Source organism: Squalius cephalus (assembly GCF_949319135.1).
Source record: "Squalius cephalus genome assembly, chromosome: 24".
NCBI lineage: Eukaryota > Metazoa > Chordata > Actinopteri > Cypriniformes > Leuciscidae > Squalius > Squalius cephalus.
In genome coordinates, this window is record NC_137145.1 from 20,655,698 (window position 1) to 20,680,837 (window position 25,140).

Consider the following 25,140-nt stretch of genomic DNA (forward strand, 5'->3'; position numbering starts at 1 on the left):
ATTGGTCACATGGTAGAAGCTAAAATATGCTAAAGGAATATCTAATAATATATAATAACTAACTGTACTGTAAAAATAATGATTTGCATGTAATGCTTTGCATAGGTTGACGAGTACATCATTCAGAGCTTCTTTAGGACAAGTGGCCTGTCACTCAAACCTCCTGTTTATTCTCATCAAGCTCATCCAGTGCACTCAAGCAGAAAACAAAGACAAAAAGAGCCTTGTTTTTCCAGGGGAAGTCTTGTAGTCATTTTGTGTAGATATGGACATGAACGCAACATGACGATAATCGGAGCACTGGGGTCAATCAAATCTCAATGTTTGTCAGTCTTTGAGCATACTTGGAAGAAAGCTCAAAACTATGTAACATATGTTAGTAAGGTCAAGCCTTACGAAGTGTTCTTACAAATGCAGTTTCCAAAAGAGCCATTTTCTTTGTATAAGAACATACAAAGAACAGCTATTTTATGTTTATTTATTTTGTTATTGGTTAATTATTAGGTGTCTTTAACTACCATGTACTATTGTAAAAAACATTTAACTACCATGTACTTTTATATATAAAAATGTAATGTACAATGTACTTATTTTGTTCATGTTGTATCCATTCATGTTCATCCTACAAAACATGTAGGATACTGGTATGGTTAGGATGGGTTTGGTGATACGAGTAGGCTTAAGGATGGGTTAAGGTGTAAGGGAAAGGTCAATAGTGTAATTATAGATGTCATTACAGGCGTTACAGCTGTATGCATTAAGTACAATGTAAAAACATGTGTGGACTCAATAAGTGCATTGTATCAGATGTTTAAATGTTATTATATAGTAGTTAAAGACTTAAAATTAAGTCAATATATTAACTCAATTGACTTGAGGTGCGCAAGGCACCTAACCCACAATCACTTCCTGGACGCCACAGTAAAAATGGCTGCCCACTGCACTGGGTTTGTGTATCCATGGTTTGCAGTGTGTGTGAGTGTGTGTGTGTGTGTGTGTTCCCTACTCACTATTCCTAATGTGTGTGCACTAACTTGGATGGCTTAAATGCAGAGGACAAATTCCGAGTATTGGTTACCATACTTGGCCTACACATGTCACTTTTACTTACACTTCAATGAATTTGAATTAATTGCTTAAAATGTTTTGTTCCATAAATGCATTGATCTCAGTACTGTGCATTTATTACTACAATATACTAATAACATAGATTTTATTTGATTCTTGGTAAATAAAACAATCAGACAAATACAATAAAAATACAAAAGTATTTTCTTAAAGTTTATTGTATATCACTAATCAAGGCACATGTGCATCTTTGTATAAAACATGATAAAGTAGAATGTCAAATCAATGCATTTTGGAGACCATTTCAAATATTAATATTAAAAAACAACAAAAAAGAAACATACAAAACATCTACAAAATTGTCATACACAATTATAGCACTTGAAATCTGCTTGTATGAAGCTCTTTTTGAATAATCTCTAAGCCTTTTTATGTGTGGACAGACTAACAGCAAGATAACAAGAACAGCAAAGTTCTAATGTCCTAAAAATGAATTAAAATATATATTTTCATGTCCTCTGGTCTTAATAGGAACCATATAGGTGATTTGAAGTGTTTCTGTGTGCGTAAGTGTTGTGGTAAGTGCAAGTTTTATGACATAATTTTCAGCAAATAATCACAGCTAAAAACAGCATCTTACTTATTCAAAGCTTCACAGCTTCACTTCATCTCACTTATTCCTATGTGAAATATTTTTAAGCCCTGCTAATACTTCTCCAAATACTCCTTTATTATGCAATCTTAAAACTTGCTGAAGCTTGACTGTAAGTCACAGTAAATATACAATAGAATAAGGGCCTTTAGGGGCTCTGAGTCTCCTCGAATATGGTTCGATACGTCTGGGGTATGCTGTCAGCCACCGGTGTCTCACTGTGTGAGAAAAGAGCCGGTCTGGTCTTAACTGGGATACGCAGGAAGCGTCCAGAGGTGACAAGGTCTCCATAACCACGGGCATGAGAGAAAGCATAACCAGATCGCCGTGTGCTGATTCGTCTCCGGGGGAATTTGCGAGGCAGCGGCGCAGGGACAGCTTCGGCCTGTCTGACTTTGTGTCGCACCTGTAGAGCGGAAGACAGATATAAGAAGAAAATATACAGAGAGTGGAAAGGAAAGAATATCATTAGTAATGAAGAAGCAGGAAGAAGGAAAAAAATGAATGATTCCTGCTCATGAGTTTATGACCCCACTGATTGTGGATTCCAGAAATAACCCTGACATTACGCCTCAGCATGAAGCCGCCATGCCACTGCATCCCACAGCTCTGACTCACTCTACACACGCGTTCTGCTCATAAAGGGAGGAAGATCTCACATTGTCATCCTGTACTGAGTACTGACGCATTACCTGAGAGAGTCTGAATGTGCTTTTAGAACAGAACTACTTTAAATTTTAAACATCAGGGCTTGACATTAACTTTTTTGCTCACCAGCCACTGTAGTTACTGGCCACTCAACGTTTTCACTGGCCACAATTTTGACATCGATACCATAGGGGGAAAACTGCCAAATAGATATTTGTTAAATCATCTCATAATTTGGCATAATTAATTATTTTATTATAATTAGGCTGCTGTCACTTTAAGACCTGATGCATGGATCCATTATACGGTCACACGTGTGTTTTATTTCTCAGCTGTTTACATTCACTTAAAACATAACTGACTGTGTTTACGTGAGACGGGCATTTTGACATTATTTTGTGTGTATTTGTCTAAGTGCAATAAGCAGCGAAAAAAACAACTAAATTTAGTACTTAGAGGCAGCTTTATGTGCATGCATTTTTGGTGTGAGCACAACATCTACGGGAATTAGTAAAATAATGCGCAATCCACACCGAAATTCAAGCCATCACACAGTACTCTTATGGAAAAACCAATTTAATTTCATGTCTCTTAGGTTCATATATTGCAATGTTGTAGTCAAGACTAAGACCAGATGAGGTCTTGAGTCCAATTCACCCTTCGCCGGGAGTTTGATTGACAGGCGATCCAACCAATCGTAATCCGCTATCCGCCAAATCCGCCATTTTGTCCGAAAAAGCAGGCAGGAGAGCTAGTAGATTAACGTTGATGGACTTGAACTTGAAAAACGGTGTGTACTTATGTCTTTCCGTGGTTGAAACAACATTCCCTCCAAACAACATTTGATGCTATAAATTAACTAGAAGGAAGAGATGATCCATTCATGAGCAGCTTTAACCGAGTTCCTACAGCGATCTGTCACTACACATTAAAGAGACAGAACGGTATTTATTGATTACATTTCTTGTAAAAATTACAAAATTTGAGACTTTGTTTCATATCAAAAGTGACCTGCTCTGTCCTGTCTGTCAGCGTGTTGTCAGTGTCCTCTCTGCTCCACGATGAGAACATGATGTGTGGCGTGAGAGAGCCATGGCTTGTCGGATGTAACAACAATAACTGAAGAGAGAGGGTCTTTTCGAACCGCCAATTGTTTTAGAGCCCATGAGCCCTCTCGCATTATGGTATCGAGTACAACGATAAATTGTATCACTGAAGGAACTGGTTGAATCACCCACCTTGTCATTGATACTGGGCTTGAGTTGGATGAAGAGGAACCTTTTTGCCACCACAGGCAGAGAGCACAATATGGTGGTCAGAAAGATGGTCAGCCACACGTTCGGCTGGTTTAGGGAGTTTCTTGCAGTGCCTGAGGAAGATTGAGTCATTTGGAGCCGTTTAAAACGCACACAAACAGCAGGATAAGCAGATGTGTTTAGGAGTGAGGGACACTCACCAATGAAAGGAACAAAAGACGTGAAGATCAAGTACATGCCGTTGCTGTACATGGTGAAGGTGACGGCAAAATACACAGACAGACTGCCCCACAGGAAGAAATGATTCACTGCTGTCCAATAGTACGTTTCCAAACCCAGCTTAAACACACATAAACACGGTGTTTATATACATGAGAACATGTACACTACCATTCTACATTTGGGGTCAAATTAATACTTTTATTTAGCAAGGATGCATTAAATTGATTAAAAGTAACAGTAAAGATGTTTATAATGTTACAAAACATTTCTATTTCACAAAATGCACCTTTGAACTTTCTACTCTTCAAAGAAAAATGTATCATGGTCGGTTTCCACAAAAATATTAAGCAGCACAACTGTGTTCAACAGTGATTTTTCTTGAGCAGCAAATCAGCATATTAGAATGATTTCTGAAGGATCATGCAACACAACACTGAATTATGCTGAAAATTCAGCTTTGATCACAGGAATAAATTATATTATTTAATAGAATAGAAAACAGTTATTTTAAATTGCAATAATATTTCACAATTTTGTATTGTATTTTTGATTAAAATATAAATAAATGCAGCCTTGTTGAGCAATTTAGAACTCTCAAAAACATCTAAAATCGATCCGCAAACTTTTGAATGGTAGTGTATACAGTACAGTGACCTTAAAACTATTTGGATGCTCAAGCCACACTAAAAAAAATGTATGAAATACAATACAAACACATTTTTTAGTAAAACATTTCACAAAAAGTAATTGTTAGGTTACCAAAAATGAGCAAATAATGTTGGGGTCACTATACAGTATGTGTCCAATATGAACTGAGTGATGCAATGCATTGCTAAAAAGTGCAACGATTAGTTTTTTCATCGATCAAACTTTGGAGTATAAGACATGAATATGCGTTAATTTTGTTCTTTGTATAGTGTTGAATGAGAATTTACCTGCACACTGACGGCAATAAGCAGGCAGGTCTGCGCCAGCAGGGCGAAGGACTGATAATCTGCAATGTCTTTGCCATCATCTCTGACGGTGTCGCACATGGCTGCCCAAGGGACGAAGAAGAGGATGAGTGAGCTGTAGCAGCTGTGCAGCAGGATCCTCGCGAAGGCCATCTTACTGAAATACTGGTTCAGCTGTCCCGGAGCGTACAGCTGGGGGTACTGGAAACTCCAGCGGTCATTTACGTCCTGCACACGCACACATGTTCATGAATGAATTTACTTTCAATGTAGCATGCTAATCCAGGGGTGGGGTATATTGATATACTTTATGATGACATACTTGATCAAAGAGACTGAGTCCAATAACAGGTAAAGCCGTATACACCAGGTTGTAGAGCGTAATGAACCACTCATCATACACAGTCTACGGAAAGAGCAGAACACACACAAAAATAGAATGTATGCTACAATATTCTGAAATTCATGGAATTAATTTTTCAATTCACACTTTCACTCAGATTGTTTTGCTGATAATGTAAATTTATTTTATTTGTATTATAATGAATTATTTTTAAAATTTTCATAATTATTATATGTATAATTTTATACATATGTAGTATTATAATCTATCATTTATAATTATTTTAACTTAAATTAACTTAATTATAAAATAAACACATTTTAGAAATGTAAATGTAATATAAATGTTAATGTAATTTAAAGGGCACCTATTATGCAAAATTCACTTTTACATGGTGTTTGAACATAAATGTGTGTTGGCAGTGTGTGAGCATAACCACCCTAGAATGATAAAAATCCACCCAGTGGTTTTTTTACAATCTCAATAAATCATAAGCACTGTCTCAGAATGAGCTGTTCTCAGATTCGGTGCAATGTGACGTAGAATTGCACAGGCCCCTCCCACGACGGTTGATTGACACTGCAGTTTGAGCATAAACCCGCCCTGAGTGAGCTGGACACAGAGTCCGCCATTGTTCGACGCTTGAGCAGCTGTAGACAAGAATGTCTCCTAAGCGATTGAGGTGTGTTGTTGTTGGATGTAAGAATGAACATAGCAGTCTTCATTTACTCTCGTTGTTACTCGAGGATGGATCTGTACTGTTTGTGATCCAGCGAGATGGTCCTCACTGAGGAACATGAAATCCACGGGGAGGAGTCGGATCCAGATCCGACTCCTCCCACCTTACATATACCTAAACCTACCCATCTCCACCCCCTGATCCCTAAACCTACCCATCTCCACCCCTTAATCCCTAAACCCACCCCTAAACCTACCAATCTCCACCCCTTATATCTGGATCCAACTCCGCCCCCCGGATCTCGTGTACTGCATTGAGGTGCTACTGGATCCAGCTTACAGTCTCCAGAGCGACAGGACTAACGTTACTGATCACGGCAGAAATGAAAGTGAGAGCGTGCTCTTTATGACAGCTCATCGAGTCGTTTTACGGATATAAGGTTTAACAGTTTATTTAGCACCCACTGAAAAGGTGTGCATATATTTGTTTACTGTTAGTTGTAACGAGTGTTTTGTGTACTTCGCTGTGTATGTTGTTGATAATGAAAGGGAGAGAGAGAGAGTTTATGGATAAGACTTTAATGCTCACATCTTATACTGTGTTTATTCAGCTCTTACTGTGATTCTCTGGAGTAAAACTAACGCTCATCTTTTGTGTGATGTACAATAAACTTCATTAAACTCATCAGTATATTTTGGTCATCATTCGGACGGGGTTTGCTACACCAAGCTTGTATTAATAGTGGATAAAAGTAGATGACAAATAAATTATAACCATAATTAAACTAAACTATACCTGTTCTATCTCTATACAGCATATATTCTCTGGCTCTGTGGGCATTATTGTCCAACTCCGAGTCGAAATGAACACAGCAACTGAGAGTTTCTGTTGAGATTGTTCTTCTGAGCGCAAGCTCGTGAGGCTCCGCCCCCTGGGCCATGCAGCAGCAGTTAATTTGCATTTAAAGGGATACACACTAAAACAGCACGTTTTTCTGAGCCCCAAAAAATGACAATTTAAACATGCTGTAAAAATGATCTGTTGGGTATTTTAAGCTAAAACTTCACATACATACACTGGGGACATCAGAGACTTATTTTACATCTTGTGAAAAGAGTCATAATAGGTGCCCTTTAATGTATTCAATTAGAAACAAATTTAAAATAAGCATTTCGCTTGGACTGTACAGTATACAATATAATTTAAAGTTATCAAAGTACACAGAATTGCTGAACTGAAATTAAACTCAATATTCACAAAAAAATCGGTAGATTTTGGAACGAATGGTAGGAAGAGTGTACATTTCGGCACCGTTGTGTCAATAATCTCAAAGTGATGAAACATCATCTACTGTATCTCTAACTGTAGTACAACCAAATTCATGTGATATAATTTTAAAGATTTCCATCTCACCTGTGCAGAGAAGCCGCAGAAGAAGCCGTACCAGAAGTGGACGAATGTGAAAGTGAAGTTCTTGTAGAAGAAGTAGCGCAGGAACTTACACATGCGCAGATAGGACCAGCGGCCGTGTACCAACAGGAGGCGCTGGAGGTAACGGAACTGGGCGAAGGAGAAGTCACTGGAGAGAACCGCCTGCATGCCCTCCTGACCACTAATGCCAACGCCAATATGGGCAGCTATTGAGGTCATGAGGAGTTGAAAGATTGTAAATGTTTTTAAATAGACAAGGCTGGTAAGCGATTTTAGCATACTAGTCTTAAGTTTATACATATACTGTTTATGTTGTAACATTTCCAGTTTTGTCACTGATCCATTGTTTCTTATGAGCGCATATAATCGTACTCTTGCAAGATTACTTTTTGTGTCTTTCACACTCATGCCATCTCTCTTTGTGAGAAACACTCACTTTTGATCATGCTGACGTCATTGGCTCCATCTCCAATAGCTAGAGTCACAGCTTTCTTGTGCTTCTTGACAAGTTCCACCACTTGAGCTTTCTGAAGAGGGGTAACCCTGCAACAGATGACCGCTTGGCACATACATGCGGTCCTCAAGAGCTCCAACTCCATGTCCTTCTGCAGAGCAAACGCCTGGGCACAGAATATTGGGATACACAAAGATTTAAAAAAAGTTTCTACCAATCAACTGTTGTGTTTTATTGAACTTATGAGTTATGGATCCTCTTTTCGATTAATAAACCAAGGTTAGATTCTCTTACCAGACTGTGGCCGTTAATTACCAGTCCGTAATCACCATCAACCTTCTCGTCTTCAACCACCTGAGATTTTTTACCCAGAAATCTGCTCTTCTCAATGGGTGGCTCATCCCCTGATTCTGGTGACATTTTTTTCCTGGCATTCCTGAACATAGAGTATGGATCACTTAATTTCAAATGTGATCCATTTGAAATGGTTTAGCGCAGGGGTGTCCAAACCCAGTCATGGAGGGCCACTGTCCTGCAGAGTTTAGCTCCAACTTGCCTCAACTCATCTGCCTTTCTAGAATGTCTAGTAAGAGCTTGATTAGCTGGTTCAGGTGTGTTTAATTGGAGTTGGAGCTGAACTCTGCAGGACAGTGGCCCTCCAGGAGCAGGATTGGACACCCCTGGTTTAGAGATAGAGAGATGAAACTCACACAAGCTCCTGTCGCACTTCTTCTGCTGTGTTGGTGGCCACAATGAAGATCTCTTTCATTTCCTCTCTGAGCATATTACAAGAGTAACCAATGTTCTCAGCCGTCTCTGTGGGACATTGCAATGGTTTGCATAATGCATAATTTGCATAATGAGCGACTGGAAACATTAACTAGACCAGCACCAAACCAGCGTGGAATAAGCTGGTCTTTTGAGAAGTTTAAAAGTCCATTATTAAAAGCTAAATTTGTGGTAAATAAACAAGTTAACTCACCCTGTTTGTCTCCCGTCAGCACCCAGATTTTGATGTCAGCTTTGGCGAGTTGCTCAATGGTCTGAGGCACGCCATCTTGAAGTTTATCCTCAACTGCAGAAGCACCAAGGAGCTGAACGCACATATAAACATACTTTATGAAAGAATAAATACTCAGAAATAAGAGAAATCCCATTGGCTTACATTGAAGGAGGGACATCTAGAGAAGCAAACAACCTTACAACGCTTTAGCATTATGTGTGATGGTGATTTTACCAGCAAATCCTTCTCGATCTCTTCATAAATAGCATCCAGTTTTTCCTCGCGGTCATCCATTGACGTGCTGGCCTCATGATGTCGCTCTCTCCATTCCTCAAATTTGTCTTCATCTAAGTCCTTATAGGCCAAAGCCAGTGTCCTCAGACCCTCTCCAGCATATTCCTGGGATTGTGTTAGTCAAACGTGAGTATCTTACACAGACACTCAGCACAGTCTCATGGAAACACAAATGTAACTCACGTTAAGGTGTTCTGTGGTGACCTCCATGAGTTTGGTGGACGATGGATGCAGCCTCTCGAAGATAATAGTGTCGGCTCCCTTACAGTACAGTGTCAGCTTGCCCTCTGGATTACGAACTGAAGAAACACACATATACTAGACGATATTGTAATGGAGATTCAGAGTGTTTTGCAGTAACTCCAAATCTCTAAGTCTCACCTATAACAGACATCCTCTTGCGAACGTTGTTGAAGTCCAGCACTGCCAGTAGCTCGTAGGTGGTGGGAACTCCCATCTCCACCACAGAGATGGTCTCTGGGGTACGAGAACGAAACACAAAGCCAAAATTCCTTGCTGCAGTGACCAGAGCCCCCTCATCTGGAGACTGAGCCTGGTAAAATAGCTCTCCTGTGGAGAAAGAGAGAGTTCAAATGCCAGTCTTTATATATTATTCAAAATAAATAATCTAAAATTTGGTCCCAATTTCATTTGAATTTGGATGGATGGACATGAAATTCAATAATTGTTTCTTAAGAAATGTACTATACATTTTGTTATTATAATGATTCTATTTCATTATTCATTTTCATAATTGATGGATACAAATTTCATTGTCAGATGCATTTATAAATTGTTGCAACATTAATACAGACAATACAGGGGTTGGACAATGAAACTGAAACACTGGCCATTATAGTGTTGGAGGCTCCATGCCTATATATGCGTGGCCAATCTTCACTGATTTTACATTCCATCAGTAAGAGCTGAGTGTGAAGGTTGAATTAGCACAGCTGCACATAAAATATTGCAATCCACACAGCATAATGGGAGACATATCAGAGTTCAAAAGAGGACAAATTGTTGGTGCATGTCTTGCTGGCTCATCTGTGACCAGGACAGCAACTCTTTGTGGTGGACGAACCACATCCAACAGGGGTAACTGTCGACACAAGAGGAAGCTGTCTGAAAGGGATGTATAGGTACTAAACCAGATCAAAACTGTAATCATGGTCGGGCTGCTATCACCAAACCTTTGGTCACTCGTGCCAATGCCAAATTTCAGTTTCATTGGTGCCAACATTGCAAATCTTGGGCTGTGGACAATGTGAAACCTATTGTTCTCTGATGAGTCCAGCTTCACTGTCTATCCCACATCTGCGGGAGTTATGATGTGGAGAAAGCCCAAAAAAGCTTAAAACCCAGACTGTTACTTAGAGTGAAGCACGGGGTGGATCAATGATGCTTTGGACTGCAATATCATGGCATTCCCTACAATGCTTCATGGACATGACACTGCCAAGACCGACCGAACCTTTCTGGAGGACCATGTGCACCTAATTCAAGCATTGTACCCTGAAGAAGGTGCCGTGTAACAGCATGATAATGCACCAACACATACAGCAAGACTTGTGACAGAATGGTTTGATGAACATGAAAGTGAAGTTGAACATCTCCCATGGCCTGCACTCTCACCAGATCTAAATATGTTTGAGCCACTTTGGAGTATTTTGGAGGAGCAAGTCAGAAAACATTTTCCTCCATCAGCATCATAGTGACCTGGCCACTATTCTGGAAGACGAATGGTTCAAAATGAAAGGACTTATCTGTCATTCTCAAGATGAATTGATGCTGTATTGGTCACAAATGGAGACTTTACACCATACTAATAAATTATTGTGGTCTAAAACCAGGTGTTTCAGTTTCATTGTCCAACCCCTGTATATTTAAAACAATGCATTCAAAATGAATGCAATCTGTGTATAAATATGTGAGAATGCATTGTGAATAGCTAATAGTGCTGTAGAGCATGCACTAGATGGCTCTCACCTTCTGTTTTTTCCTCAGGCATGACAGTGTGGCAGAGCGCCAGCAGACGGAAGAAGGCCCGGACCTCTGGAGAGCCCAACTTCACCGCTTCCACCAGCTTATGGTCATGGAAATAGAACTTTGGGTCGGCAAGAGAGTTCCAGGAGAAATCAACCTTTTCTGTCTTCTATAAATGAGGAAGAAAAGGGAAAGAATGAGTAAGGAAAAGAGATTTGTTCTTATTCTTAGGGTAATCACTAGAATCACTTTTTACTCAAGTGAATATTTATGAGAAATATATATTGTCAATTTTGGAACCACTAACCTCAGTGACTTCAACCCTCTGCCCTGCAAAGTCCAAAACCTCACCTGAGGAATGTAAAAACAGGTGAATTACTGTATACCTTGTAGTTGAAATTGTTACATGCTATATGACAACTCTTTGAGCTCTTACCATATGATTTTCCATTGATGGAGCACATGTTGAAGGTCATGATGTTCTGGGTCAAGGTTCCCGTCTTATCAGAGAAGATATATTTGATCTGACCCAGCTCCTCATTAAGAGTGGTCGTCCTGGCCTGGGCTGGTGTGTCACTCTTGACGTAATACATCTTACGGTCCCAATCAATGAAATAGCTGTTCCCTAGACGAAGGATCTCAACACTATTGACAGGGAAAAAAAGATCAATAGTATCAATTTATGCTTGTCAGTTAATAAGTATGAAATATGGTTAGGTTTAGGATTATAGGGGTTAGAGTTACAAATGATACTACACATAACTAAATGCAAGTACTTTAAATGTGCGTATAATGCACTAACGTGTATAGACATATAGTAATACGTATGTGGTGTAAAATTGTTAAGCATAGTAGTTAAGGTCACCAAATATAATGTTTATAATTTCATATTTTCTTTCATTACTAATCATATCAGCATAATCATGAAAGATTTAACTAAAAGATTTACATGAATTTCAGAATTTTTCAATGTACTTGGTAGTCATTAAATATCCCTTCATTTTGCATCATAACTTATTTTGTTTTAAATTTTAACAAAATTGTATAAATAAAAATAATTTGTATCATTTCAAAAATATTTTTATGAGGTCTCAGACATTTTTACCTCACTTTATGTCATTTTAATGAAGTAGAGGACATTTGCAAATGTTTTAACATAATGTATTGAAGATATGTAATATGCATGCAAATAATCATATCATTTTCATTAAATATAAATTGAGTTCTGACCTGACATAGAGAGAGATGGGCACTACAGTGTTGAGGATGATGACGTAGGACCAGAAGGTGAGAAATGCTGAGAGAGATGCATTCGCCCCATCAGCCCTGGGGAGGAAGACAATGAAGGAATTCCCTTCCTGGTATTCCCAAATTGCATTCCCAATAGACAAGATGGTGCACATGAAGGCCAGAAAACCAAAAATCTAACAAACAAAATGAACAAGATTTGAAATGAAACATCACTCACAAACATAGACCAAAGATAGTTCTAAAGATATTTACATGAATCTACTCACAAATATCACCAGGACATTCATGAGACGATCAATGCTGGTTCTCTTGAAGATGGATTTGCCAGAGTTCTGCATGAGCTTTGTGTCAGGACCTAACCAGATTTGAACAGAGCTGTTAAACTGTATTCAAATCTGAGACACGTTGGGCCAGATTTACTTACAGCTTGCTCCAGTGCAAACACAGTTTTGGGGTTTAAGAACTACAGTCAGGATTTACTAAAGACACGCAGTGAAAAATTAGCAATGAAAAGGCGCAGACATGTGGCTGACCTTACTGTATATGTAGGAGTTTCCTTAATTAGTTATTTCTTTAGTATTTAAATAAATCATGCTATGTGATTTATGTTTGCAGTAGTCAATTTACTGGGTATTTTGTGCATCATTTTAACACCCCAAAAAAGCATGTCTCAACCCTTAAACGCATGCCTGGGATCTAGTGACCAGGGACGTCATTCACTACCCTCCTCCTCCTCATTCAGTTAGACATCAACCTTCTTAGTATACCTCAATCAATTCATTATAAGCAATATTATAAAAAAATATAAAAGAATGCCTGGTTTCCCATTAATTTTTTTTTGTAAAATTTGTATCATTGTATCGGTTCGCTAATGACTTGAGGTGTGTAACAGTGTAAGTATATATATTTTTCTGCACAACAATAATTGAATCTTTGAGTGCAATTAACCTTTATTCTACAAACTGCCAATGTCTGAAAGTGATGTTTCACTCATAGTTACCGCTGGCATAAAACAAAAGAAGAGGAAGTATCATCAGCAAAACTTGAAATGGCTCAGTGATTTACTGAACGCAATCATATATTAGTGTCAGTCACTTGATGGTGGATCTGGTGAAGAAGCTGTCACCAATCAAAAACTGATTTTGAAGATGTTGAAAAAGATAGTTTTTAGAATATGTTTGAGATCGCGAATATGAGCCAAATGCTGGGAAATGAGCTCTGACGAGGACAGTGATGATGGTATAAAACATCTGCTCAAAATGAACCCAACAAAGCTCCAAAAGATAACAAAATATGCTTTATTTTATTCTTCTGTAATTGTTACGCTAATATTAGGAGAGTTCTATATTATAGCGACTGGTATAGATCCATCCGTGTTAGATATAGAACCGGGTTGCTAAAGACCCGAATATGTAATAATGGCGAATTGGCAAAATATTCATGTATGCTATGATATTTGATGCTATGAACTTAAACAGAGCATTAACGTTGCTGTAGGAGGAGGCATGACAGAGAACAGATTGAGCGTGATAGAAGGGAGAACATTAATTTGGCATGCCAGAGGAAAAAGTTATTGTTGCTCTTGGTAGATTGCGTTAGTCATAATGGAAATGAGCGGCGGCATCTGTGTTCTTTAATATGCACATTGTCAGAAAATCACCAGCAGAACTTTCCACTCCCATTGGCACTTTTATGGGATTGCAATTTCACTCTAATTTGTCCCGTTTAGTAAACAGGCTCTTTTAATATAAGCATAATACGTCCATTTTCAGTATGATTCCGCACCTCCAAACACCACCAGGCCGAAGCACCACTCTGTGTTTCTGAGAGTACATCCTCTGAGCAGAATCCTCTCATTATCCACGGAAAACATCTCTCCTCCCACCGTCAGAGTTCCTGTGAACTTATCCAGACGGTTGTTTGGAGGATCACAGCGCATCTCACCTGAGACATACAGCATTATACATTTAATATGCAGACACCAAACAGGGACACGTTCAGTCTAAATATAGTAAGATATGCTGAATACAAAATTTGAGCCCTGAATTTATAAACATGAATGTGATTCTAGACAGTATAAACCACTTAGCAATACCTAGCAACCTGATATCATGCAGTTACTGTATAAGTGTCACTCACCATTGAATGCTGCTAGTTTCTGGATGTCATTGCCCAGGTCTCCTGTGATTGTCAGAGCTTGTTTCACCTTCAGGTTCGTCTCTCTGTGAAAGACAGGGAAAGAGAGACAGATGATGGCTCTGGTACACAGTTATTACAGATGAAGTCCATGTTTACATGCACATGCTGAGCTACTGACCCGTCCAGCTCAGCCGTCTCAATGTAGACGAGGTTGAGAGGTTCACTACTAGAGAGCAACAACAGATCAGCCTAGAGCACAGGAAAAACAGGCAAGTTACTTTTTTAAGTTGCTTACAAAGAAATAATGACTTATAAAATAATTAATCATGTTTTTTGCACTGTACAAATGTTGGCAATTCATAGTTTTCACCGGACTTCAGCATCATAGGAACGCTCACCTGGAGGGCAAAACAAGGCTTTCCTCCATTTTCCTCCACCAGTCATTTTTACCAGGTTTGTACTAAGTACTAATGTTGTAAGAAAGACCAAATTCAATATACACCTTACTGATGATGCATACTACGTATGCAAGCAGATGAACCCAGAATATAAACACAATGCGCAGTTTCTCATTAATCGTTTTATTCCATAGAAAACGCTGAACTGTTTAGCGCTTTGCTTTCATATTCTGGGCTCATCTGCTCGCAAATAGTATAAATTATCAATAAGGTGTATACTGAATTTGATCTTTTACCTTCACGGTTTTAGTACATTAAGTTTTAAGTGTTACTCATGTTATGTGTTTTAGAACGTCTCACTGTTTTTAGTGATTGAAATAGTGCAGCAGGTGCTGTATATGGATCACAAGTGCCCAAAACATGCAGTTTGTTCAGATATTTTTGTTTTTCTTCTTTTGAGATGGCTATGAAAAGATGAGATGAAATGAAACTGACAGGCCTTTGCTGCAGTTCTAAGGATGTTTTGCCCTCCAGTCACATGACTGAAAACTATGAATTAAAAATTTTGGTAAAATAATAGCAAGAATCCAGTAGTTATTAAATTATATTATATTATATTATATTATATTATATTATATTATATTATATTATATTATATTATATTATATTATATTATATTATATTATAATTATTTATTTTTTGCTAAGTTCTTTGGAGAAGAGTTCTGGCACAGTGTTATTTTAGTATTATTTATATACTATTATAGTATTTATTAATATTTTGCTTTAATTTATATATATATATATATATATATATATATATATATATATATATATATATATATATATATATATATATATATATATATATAGTTTTTATTTAAATTTTAGTTTTAGTAATTTTGTTATGTGCTTTAGTCATTATTTATAGTTTTAGTCATTTTAATACTTCAACTTGTTAGCTGCCAATGTAACATTTCCAAATTTTGTTTTAGTTTCTTAAGTTTTAAACTTTTCATCTAATATTCTGTTTCAGATGCATTTCAATGAAAACTATTTTTAATAGTTGTGGTTAACAATAACAACACTGTTCTGGCTATATCACCCACCAGCTAGTTGTTAACCATAATTTCTCCCCCCAATTTTTTTTTTTTAATAAAAGTAGCGTTTAATATCAATACTGAACTTACTGTGACAAACTCATTGTTTTCCAGCTTTATAATGTCGCCCACTTGAACATTCATCCATTTTTCACTTTTCAACCTGTTTGAGAACATGAGCTTTTATTCACCACCATATTCATTTTGGAAAATACTTTTTGAAAAAAAGTAACATCATATATACAGAGGTTGAACACTTACTCTCCATCAATAAGCACGTCCACTTTCCTGTTGTTCACATGATTGTCGTTCTTGTGTCTGGTCTGTGTTGTAGGGTGAACATAAAACACAAGGCAACAGAGAGACAAATATGAGCGGACAGTCACATTATTGTCAGTATTGGACATGGACAGGAAGTAGACTCACAATGTCGTCAGAGAGATCTTTGGCTAGAGTTATAGACAGCACCAGCAGCAGTGGAACTACAGTAGTGAACCAGGACAGAGACGAGATTTGAGGAATCAGCTGTCCAACACAAACAGTATGTTAGAATTCCTCTCATTTTATAAAACTTATTATTTTCTTTAAATATACTTTTGTAATTTCAGAGCAAAATTTTAAGATAATAATGAGGTAATCTAGTAAAGATCTATTTGACTAGTTACCTGTAAGATGAGAAGAAAGACGAAGTAGGCATTGGCCAGTCTCTGAAACTGCTCAAACAGATTGAGAGGGAGGAAAGTGAAGACGTTGTACTTGGAGGTCTTGATGGCATTGTTCTGTAAGGACACACATAAGAATTTTTTTTTTAAAGAACTCCTATTATATGTTTTCGGATATTACTTTTCATGCAGTGTGTAATAAAGCTGTTTGTGAAAAGGTCTGCAAAATTTAATAAGATAAATGGAGTAATTGGAGTAATAAATGGAGATAAATGGAGTAATTGTCTCCTAAATGAAAGAACTTATTCTGAACTGCCTGAAACAAGTCGTCTGTAATTCCAGTCTTACTTCCTCCTCAAACCTATGTAGGTTTGTAACAAATTTGCATTGTTCCTGCGGACAATGTCTACTTTGACCCTCAAACTCTGTAATTGTAGCTGAGACTGGAAGATTTTGGTTCCTGTTATTGACAAGTTGAGAAGACACTTTTCTGTGCTGCGAAAGCGGATCCACTTTGATGCACTTCCAAAAGATGAGGAACTGATATGGTAAAACTGACACCATCATTATTGTTCGTCTCATTATGTATCAAGTGCAGAGGAAATGGGCCTTTCGGTTTCGACACGCATGGTAAGCGGTGGACCAATCACAACAGACTGAGCCATCTGACGAATCAGAACAGAGTAGATCAATCACAACAGGCTGGACCTTCTGACCAATCAGAACAGAGTAACCAATCACAACAGACTGGGCCGTCTGACCAATCAGAGCAGAGTAGACCAATCACAACAGACTGGACCTTCTGACCAATCAGAACAGAGTAGACCAATCACAACAGACTAGGCCAGGGGTGTCAAACTCAGTTCCTGGAGGGCCACAGCCCTGCAGAGTTTCGCTTTAACCCTAATTAAACACACCTGATCCAGCTAATCAAGTCCTTCAGGCTTATTTGAAAACTGCAGGTGTGTGTGCGTTGAAGCAGGGTTGGAAAAAAACTCTGTAGGGTTGTGGCCCTCCAGGAACTGAGTTTGACACCTGTGGACTAGGCCATCTGACCAATCAGAGCAGAGTAGACCAATTACAACAGGCTGGACCTTCTGACCAATCAGAACAGAGTAGACCAATCACAACAGACTGGGCCGTCTGACCAATCAGGGCAGAGTAGACCAATCACAACAGACTGGGCCGTCTGACCAATCAGGGCAGAGTAGACCAATCACAACAGACTGGGCCGTCTGACCAATCAGAACAGAGTAGACCAATCACAACAGACTGGGCCGTCTGACCAATCAGGGCAGAGTAGACCAATCACAACAGACTGGGTCGTCTGACCAATCAGAGCAGAGTAGACCAATCACAACAGACTGGACCATCTGACCAATCAGAGCAGAGTAGACCAATCACAACAGACTGGGCCATCTGACCAATCAGAGCAGAGCAGACCAATTACAACAGACTGGGCCATCTGACCAATCAGAACAGAGTAGACCAATCACAACAGACTGGGCCATCTGACCAATCAGAGCAGAGCAGACCAATCACAACAGGCTGGACCTTCTGACCAATCAGAACAGAGTAGACCAATCACAACAGACTGGACCTTCTGACCAATCAGAACAGAATAGACCAATCACAACAGATGGGTCATCTGACCAATCAGAACAGAGTAGACCAATCACAACAGACTGGACCTTCTGACCAATCAGAACAGAGTAGACCAATCACAACAGACTGGACCATCTGACCAATCAGAGCAGAGTAGACCAATCACAACAGACTGGGCCATCTGACCAATCAGAGCAGAGTAGACCAATCACAACAGACTGGACCATCTGACCAATCAGAACAGAGTAGACCAATCACAACAGACTGGACCATCTGACCAATCAGAACAGAGTAGACCAATCACAACAGACTGGACCATCTGACCAATCAGAGCAGAGTAGACCAATCACAACAGATTGGACCATCTGACCAATCAGAGCAGAGTAGACCAATCACAACAGACTGGACCATCTGAGAAACTGAATCCTTTATTGAACCCCTTTCAGACAATGCATGTAAGAAAAGAGGTGATTCTGCAATCTACATTATGAGAACATTTTTGACAATAGATCCATGTAAACATAAAAAAAGCAACAACAAAAAAATATTTTAAAAAAGAACCGTTAAAATAGAATAATGGAGGTACTTTAAAAAAAAGTAAATATATTGCTACTCACCGCATACTTAAACGACAGGTTGAATTCCCTGTCATTAGCCCGCAAATGCCTCTCCTCTGAGGTAAGTAAAAAAAAACATAAATAACATTAAAACATTGGGAAAAAAAACTAGAGAGTTGTTTCATTTCAAGCTTCAAATGTTGTGTTCAGTGTAGTTATGATATACCTTCTACTTTCTTTTTCTTCACGTTAATTCCACACGCAGACAGCAGAGAGCCCATGTTTCTATGATCAAATCATCACGCTGATAAAGAGAAACCAAACCATGAAAACACATTAACAACAATAATAATACATTAAATAGTTCTTAAAAACATTAAACATGAAGAAAACTACAAAACATCAGTTGCTTCAAAATCTTCTATAGAATAAATAGCTGTATAATCTCACATATAGGGGCCGGTAGAGGTATGTTTATTGTACTATGATCTAATCTGTCATGATCTTTTGAACAATTCAACAATTTGAATTAAAAATACTTCTAAAGCATTTATACTAGGGCTGTCAAAAGATTAATCGCGATTAATCGCATCCAAAATAAAAGTTTGTGTTTACATAATATATGTGTGTGTACTGTGTATAATTATTTTGTATATATAAATACACACACATGCATGTATATATTTAAGAAATATTTGCATACATATACTGTATATATATTTATATAGTTTATATTATATATAAATATATTTTTTATATATATAAATAACACATTTTTCTTAAATATATACATGCATGTGTGTGTATTTATATATACAAATTTAATTATACACAGTACACACACATATATTATTAAAAACGAACTTTTATTTAGGATGCGATTAATCGCGATTAATCTTTTGACAGCCCTAATTTATACATCTTAGTTAATGTTATTTTCAATATTTACTAATACATTATTAAAAAGAAAAGTTGTGTCTGTTACACCAGTATAATGGACTGGTGCTAACATCTATCAAATGAACCAATAACTAACATTAACAATGATCAATAAATATGCTAACAAATGTATTGCTTATTGTTAATGCATTAACTAATGGGACCTTGTTGTAAAGTGTTACCATTTGATTTAATAGGTAACAGACACCATAATTGTTTAAATTGAGAATTTATTTGAATAATTTTTTATTTAATTTATTATTCAATTATTATTATTAAAAAATCTATCTATCCAACTGCTTGTCTAGTGTCATGGGATGCAGGAATTTATAAATGCATTTTATTCTAATAATTTATTCAATTGAAGCATTTATGTTAAAAGAAAAATTTGCCCTCATTTAAGTAAAAGAAAAAAATCACCTGAAAATGAATAAATACCATATATTTATGTGTTTGTTCTATAACAGTCTGTAGAGGTTTTCTGTAAAACAATTCGGGTTCATTAGTCTTAAAGCTGAATTGTGGTCAGTTTAAGTTACAGCTCATCCAACAAAACCTACATTAAAATCAAACTGCAGGTTGGAGAGAGTCTCATCGTAATGCATTATGATCTTTCTGTTAGTGTCTAGCTGTGGTTAATGATAAACTGACAGAAAGTTCAGTGTATTTTACAGCTCTCCTCTTATCAGCGCAGGTTATTGATGAGAGGAACATGTATTTACACATATAGGCCTCCACATAACATGTACTGTCGCTGTGCTTCCTGATCTCATAGATTATGAACCTGTCAGCCATTTTCATCGATGTAAGCATTTGTTCACACAGAGACATTCAGCTTGATCTTAAATAACACTCTAAAATGCTGGGTTGTTTCAACACAAGCTTGGGTCAAATATGGACAAACCGGACCGTTGGTTTACATTTTTTAAATGAATTCTTAAACCTAATGGTTGAATTTTTCCATATTTTACCCAAACATGGGGTGAAACAACCCCTTTTTTTTTTTTTTTTTTTTTTTGTAATTACTATTAGATGCCTCTAGACTATCATACCTTTGTCTACATGTCAAAAACTAAGACTGAAAATTATTACATAAAAAAAACTGTATATGAAAAAGGCTATACTGTATGAAATAAAAATGAAACTGGCCAATCTGAAACTAGTGAAAAGTGTTGTATAGTGTTGTGAGTATATCACTCACAACCCTGAACCCTGAGACCAAACTCTCATACCTTCGTCTCACTCTTTATCTAATCTAATATTATTATGATCGCTCAAAAGTCAACACATCGCCAACGCCCATGTAAAGAATTGCTGTGAAGAATCAAAAATGGTCGACCGTTTAAATGAAAATAATTTATTTCCAAGCAAAATAGGTTTAACATAACATCAGTTGGTTCTCAAAAATAATTTTTCTAATGCATGTCATCAAATTAAATGCTATAACATTAGAAAATAATGACACTGCAATATAAAGTTCCCAATTATTAAATTATTATTATTATAATATGTTGTTAAACTTGTTATTAAAAACTTGAAGCTGTGGCTGCTAGAACATTAACATAATAAGTGTTAATGTTTCCTGGCATTATGGAAGGGTATTGCGAGACTGTACCATTTATGATATGGTAATAAACAGACTTAAGCTAAAATCATTTGCTTAATATTTTGAGATATAATTACCACCATAATGGAAGGCTACATTATTACATAACTAAGTTCAAAAAGGCCTTTTTAGCAGCCATGTAAAATTACTACAATGAAGAACAGAGTGTTACGTGTGAATGACAATAAATGCACTAAAAACAGAAAATGTATATGTAGCACAAAACCCTCCAATCCACATAAATAATAACAAAAACTATGTAAATAAAACAAATGTGATGGCACAAAACACTCCAACACACACACACACGCACACACACACACTATATGCGTGTGTGTGTGTGTATAATCAAATTATTTGTTACTTTTCATTAAATCACATGTATTGTCTTTTTAAATATGATTTTATGGTAAGGTTACTTATGTTTAACTAATTAACTGGGTTTTTTCCCCATATCAATCTATAATTGTTATATTCTATTAGAGTGACTCGATTTTGCCACATTGACAAGGAACAGTTCAATGACCATAACTAATGTTGGCGGTAAATGGCGTTGGTCTAGAGACCGGTTTCCCCTCGACAGCAGGAAAACACTCGACCCTTCACCATCTATATTCAAGAGTCAACAAGGAAAATTACACACCCTTAATGACTGCTTAAAACTCACCACCTTATCTCTTTGCTTTTGACAAATCTACATTCTTCTCTATGTCTATACTGACACACAAATTCATACTCGTTATAATGTTTTAAACTAAGCACACTGCACTGCAAGTGCCTTTAGCTACTGTAAATAAGTAACTTACTGTACTTTCAGAGTGAAAAACCTTCCTTCTTAAAAAAGAAAATCTTACAAGATCAACATACTCTCTCAAAAACTCACTAAACATCTATTAATTGATGAAGCTGCCCCAGCTAAAGGGGTGTCATACCTGAGTCACACGTTTGCCATCCAAGATCCCTAGAGAAACAGCAGCGTTTCAGAGTAAACTACCACTCCATAAACATGCGTGGAAAAGGACACGCAGAACCTCACTACAGTTCCCATAATGCAACTGCAAACGAGTCCCCTACTTAGAGTACAGGTGAAAGTTAAGGGTGTAACCTGACAACAGGAAGAGGTTTTCAGGGCTGGGCGGAGCCACCGGCTGCAGTTGTTTCCTATGCAAAGGGTTAATGATTGGACAACTGGTTATGCTTGAAGAAAACGGAGGGATTGCACAGTGTATCGTGTCCAGGGACAGACAGAAAGCAAACAGAGGATGATCTTTGGACTCTGCTGGGATGGAAGAGGGAAGCTGGTAAAACAGATGGATGAGGGAATGGCGTGAGCCAGTCGCTAGAAAACGGCTGATTTTTAATATAATGAAAAATCTTCCAATCTCATTTACATAGTATAGCTCAAATTTGGACAGCCGTACCAAGAAGAAACTAATTTTATTACTCAAGAGTTTGCTCGTTTACAGCTCAGGAGACAATTCTTCCATTTAATCTAATTGCTGTATAGGACAATCTACTGAGATATTACATGGAACTCTCTCCTATCGGTAAAAGCTATCAAAACACTCCAAAACAGATGGAGCATACATATAAATATCATGTTTACAGCATACTATATCACATGTCAGCTGAAAATATGCAAGATAGAGCTGTTTTATTGCCTCTTTTATTGATACAGGTTACAAAGAAAGGGCAGAAGAACAGCAAATGTTGCAAGCCGGATTAAAACTCAAATTTACTACATGAGCACCATAGCTCAACGAGTTGGCGCATGTGCGCAAACCACTGTAAAAAATTATTGTTGATTTAACTTAAAGTAAGTTACCTGGTTGCTTTAAAATTTTGAGTTCATTGAAATAAAAAAAAATAAATTGAGTTAATACAACAAAGAGATTGGTTTAATAAATAGAAACTCAAAATATTATGTTATCTGAACAACATTAATTATCTAAGTTGATTTGACAAAAGATTAAAAGTTGTGATACATTTTTGGGGTGTGTTTACTCACCCCAATGAGGTTTTGAACCTGTATGATCCGTGGACGACAAAAGAAGATAGTTAGGTTCATGCTGTTCTTTTTCAAATCATGAAGGTAAATGGGGACAAATGCAATAAAAAGAGGAGAAAAAACACCATAAAAGTTCATAAAAGCAATCCATATTATTTGTTCTCTATATTGTAAGTCTTCAAGTCATACTGTAGTTCTGATTGTAGGATGTGCGATGTCAAGTATAGAAGGGATCGTAGCTAATCGAAACGCACGTGATTAATTGCAAAGTTTAACCATCATAGAGCGAAAGTTTATAATTTGCATGTGTTTTAGGTCCTGTCAATTTCAACTTTCAAGCGATTTTAAATAATTTGAGCACAAGACCTAAAAAAAAAAAAAAAAAGAGAAAGAGACCTAAATTCGGAACTTGCGTGCTGTTTTCTGTGTGCTCACACACAGCAGCACAGACAGAACACGAACACAGAATTACATTCTCTTCCGAGTCTATTTGTGCTTACAGACACATACACGCAAAATGATGTCAAAATGCCAGTCTCGGCAAGTATCCTCCTAAACGTTGAGTTATGCATATAACTACTGTTCCTAGAAGGAGGGAAACAAGGTACAACACATGACTAGGATATCACACTCTTGCAGTTTCTGCTGCAGACACCTTCATTCACGGCTGAAAGGCCAATGCCGCATGACGATGTGGGCGGGGCCACATGCTCACAGCATATAAATGCAATCGCATGCGTCATTCCCTTTGTTCAGTCCAGCTCTTCACCGAGCCTCCGACTGCCTGGGGCTCAGAGGTGTTGTACCTCGTTTCCCTTCTTCTGGGAATAGTAGTTATATGCATAACTCAAAGTTCTCATTCTGTCAGTTCACTCAGTAGGCTACAACACATGACTATGGGAAATATATGCATGCCCCGCAAAGTCACTGAACTAAACTTAAAGGACCACATATCCCGTTTTTAAGAGAAAGACAGCCCCTGGTTAAAAGAACCCTGCGGTGAGCACGGACCCCTCGTTCTGCGCACCATCCACGTGACGTAATTTTCGTCAACAGAAGGGTCCATGGCATACAGTGCATGTATGACTTGATCGCTTGGGAACAAAGTCCACTTTTGCACTTATGACCAAAGGAATGTACCTTGAAAAGCTCGCGCTCTCAACTGTGTGAAAGATGGAGTGGAACGAGGAAGCTCCATGACGGTCCGCGCACTGTCCGTGTGACGTAATTATCAGGAGAGTCCGCCCACACCGTCCGTGTGCAGCCCAATTTTTGTGACCGCGCGGAGGGTGCGTGTACAAAAGCACATGTGCGAGTGACATGAATGAGGTATTTATATAGCGTGTTTCCTATGTACTACCACACACCCCAAGCGCTTTACAATCATGTAAGGGATCTCTCCTCAACCACCACCAGTGTGCAGCATCCACTTGGATGATGCGACAGCAGCCACAGAACAACGGCGCCAGTGTGCTCAACACACACCAGCTATAGAAGAGAGAGCACTTGAAAACTAAAGCACTTAAAAAACAAAATCCACTAGATAGTGCACGTGCCGAAAGCACCTTTCCACCCATGCGACCAAAGGAGTATACTTTGAAAGGCTCACACTCTCAAATGTGTGCGAGATGGAGCGGAAAATGAAGTGTACCCGCGCCTTAAAGGAATCGAAAGGCAAGCAGGTAAGTGTTTTGGCGCAGCACCATTAATGCCCTCATGACAAGCCGAAGCAACCATCCATTAAACTTCCAGCGTGGAATGGGAGTGACTTTCAGTTCTTCAGAAAAGAACACAGTATCCCGTCAATCAGGCACTGATACGTCGATTCAGATCTTCGCCCGCACCAAGCTTCAAATACACGCTACTTCAAAGCAATGCAACGCACTT

At 37.9% G+C, this 25,140-nt stretch overlaps 1 protein-coding gene across 1 annotated transcript; it reads right to left on the minus strand.

The window, feature by feature from the left end:
• Positions 1 to 1,742: 1,742 nt before the first annotated feature.
• atp8b5b (ATPase phospholipid transporting 8B5b) lies at positions 1,743 to 22,298 on the minus strand. Its single transcript, XM_079861685.1, has 28 exons — positions 22,178 to 22,298; positions 18,927 to 19,004; positions 18,761 to 18,816; positions 16,542 to 16,655; positions 16,303 to 16,401; positions 16,138 to 16,199; positions 15,967 to 16,039; positions 14,558 to 14,628; positions 14,380 to 14,462; positions 14,026 to 14,184; positions 12,507 to 12,595; positions 12,220 to 12,413; positions 11,426 to 11,634; positions 11,297 to 11,340; positions 10,993 to 11,158; positions 9,385 to 9,573; positions 9,187 to 9,302; positions 8,944 to 9,108; positions 8,689 to 8,800; positions 8,417 to 8,522; positions 8,001 to 8,142; positions 7,689 to 7,872; positions 7,235 to 7,458; positions 5,122 to 5,205; positions 4,782 to 5,027; positions 3,825 to 3,963; positions 3,607 to 3,737; positions 1,743 to 2,126 (listed from the first exon to the last, which is right to left on the minus strand). The coding sequence occupies exons 2-28, from the start codon at positions 18,979 to 18,981 to the stop codon at positions 1,869 to 1,871; spliced, it is 3,570 nt and encodes a 1,189-aa protein (XP_079717811.1). The 5' UTR covers positions 18,982 to 19,004; positions 22,178 to 22,298; the 3' UTR covers positions 1,743 to 1,868.
• Positions 22,299 to 25,140: the final 2,842 nt, after the last annotated feature.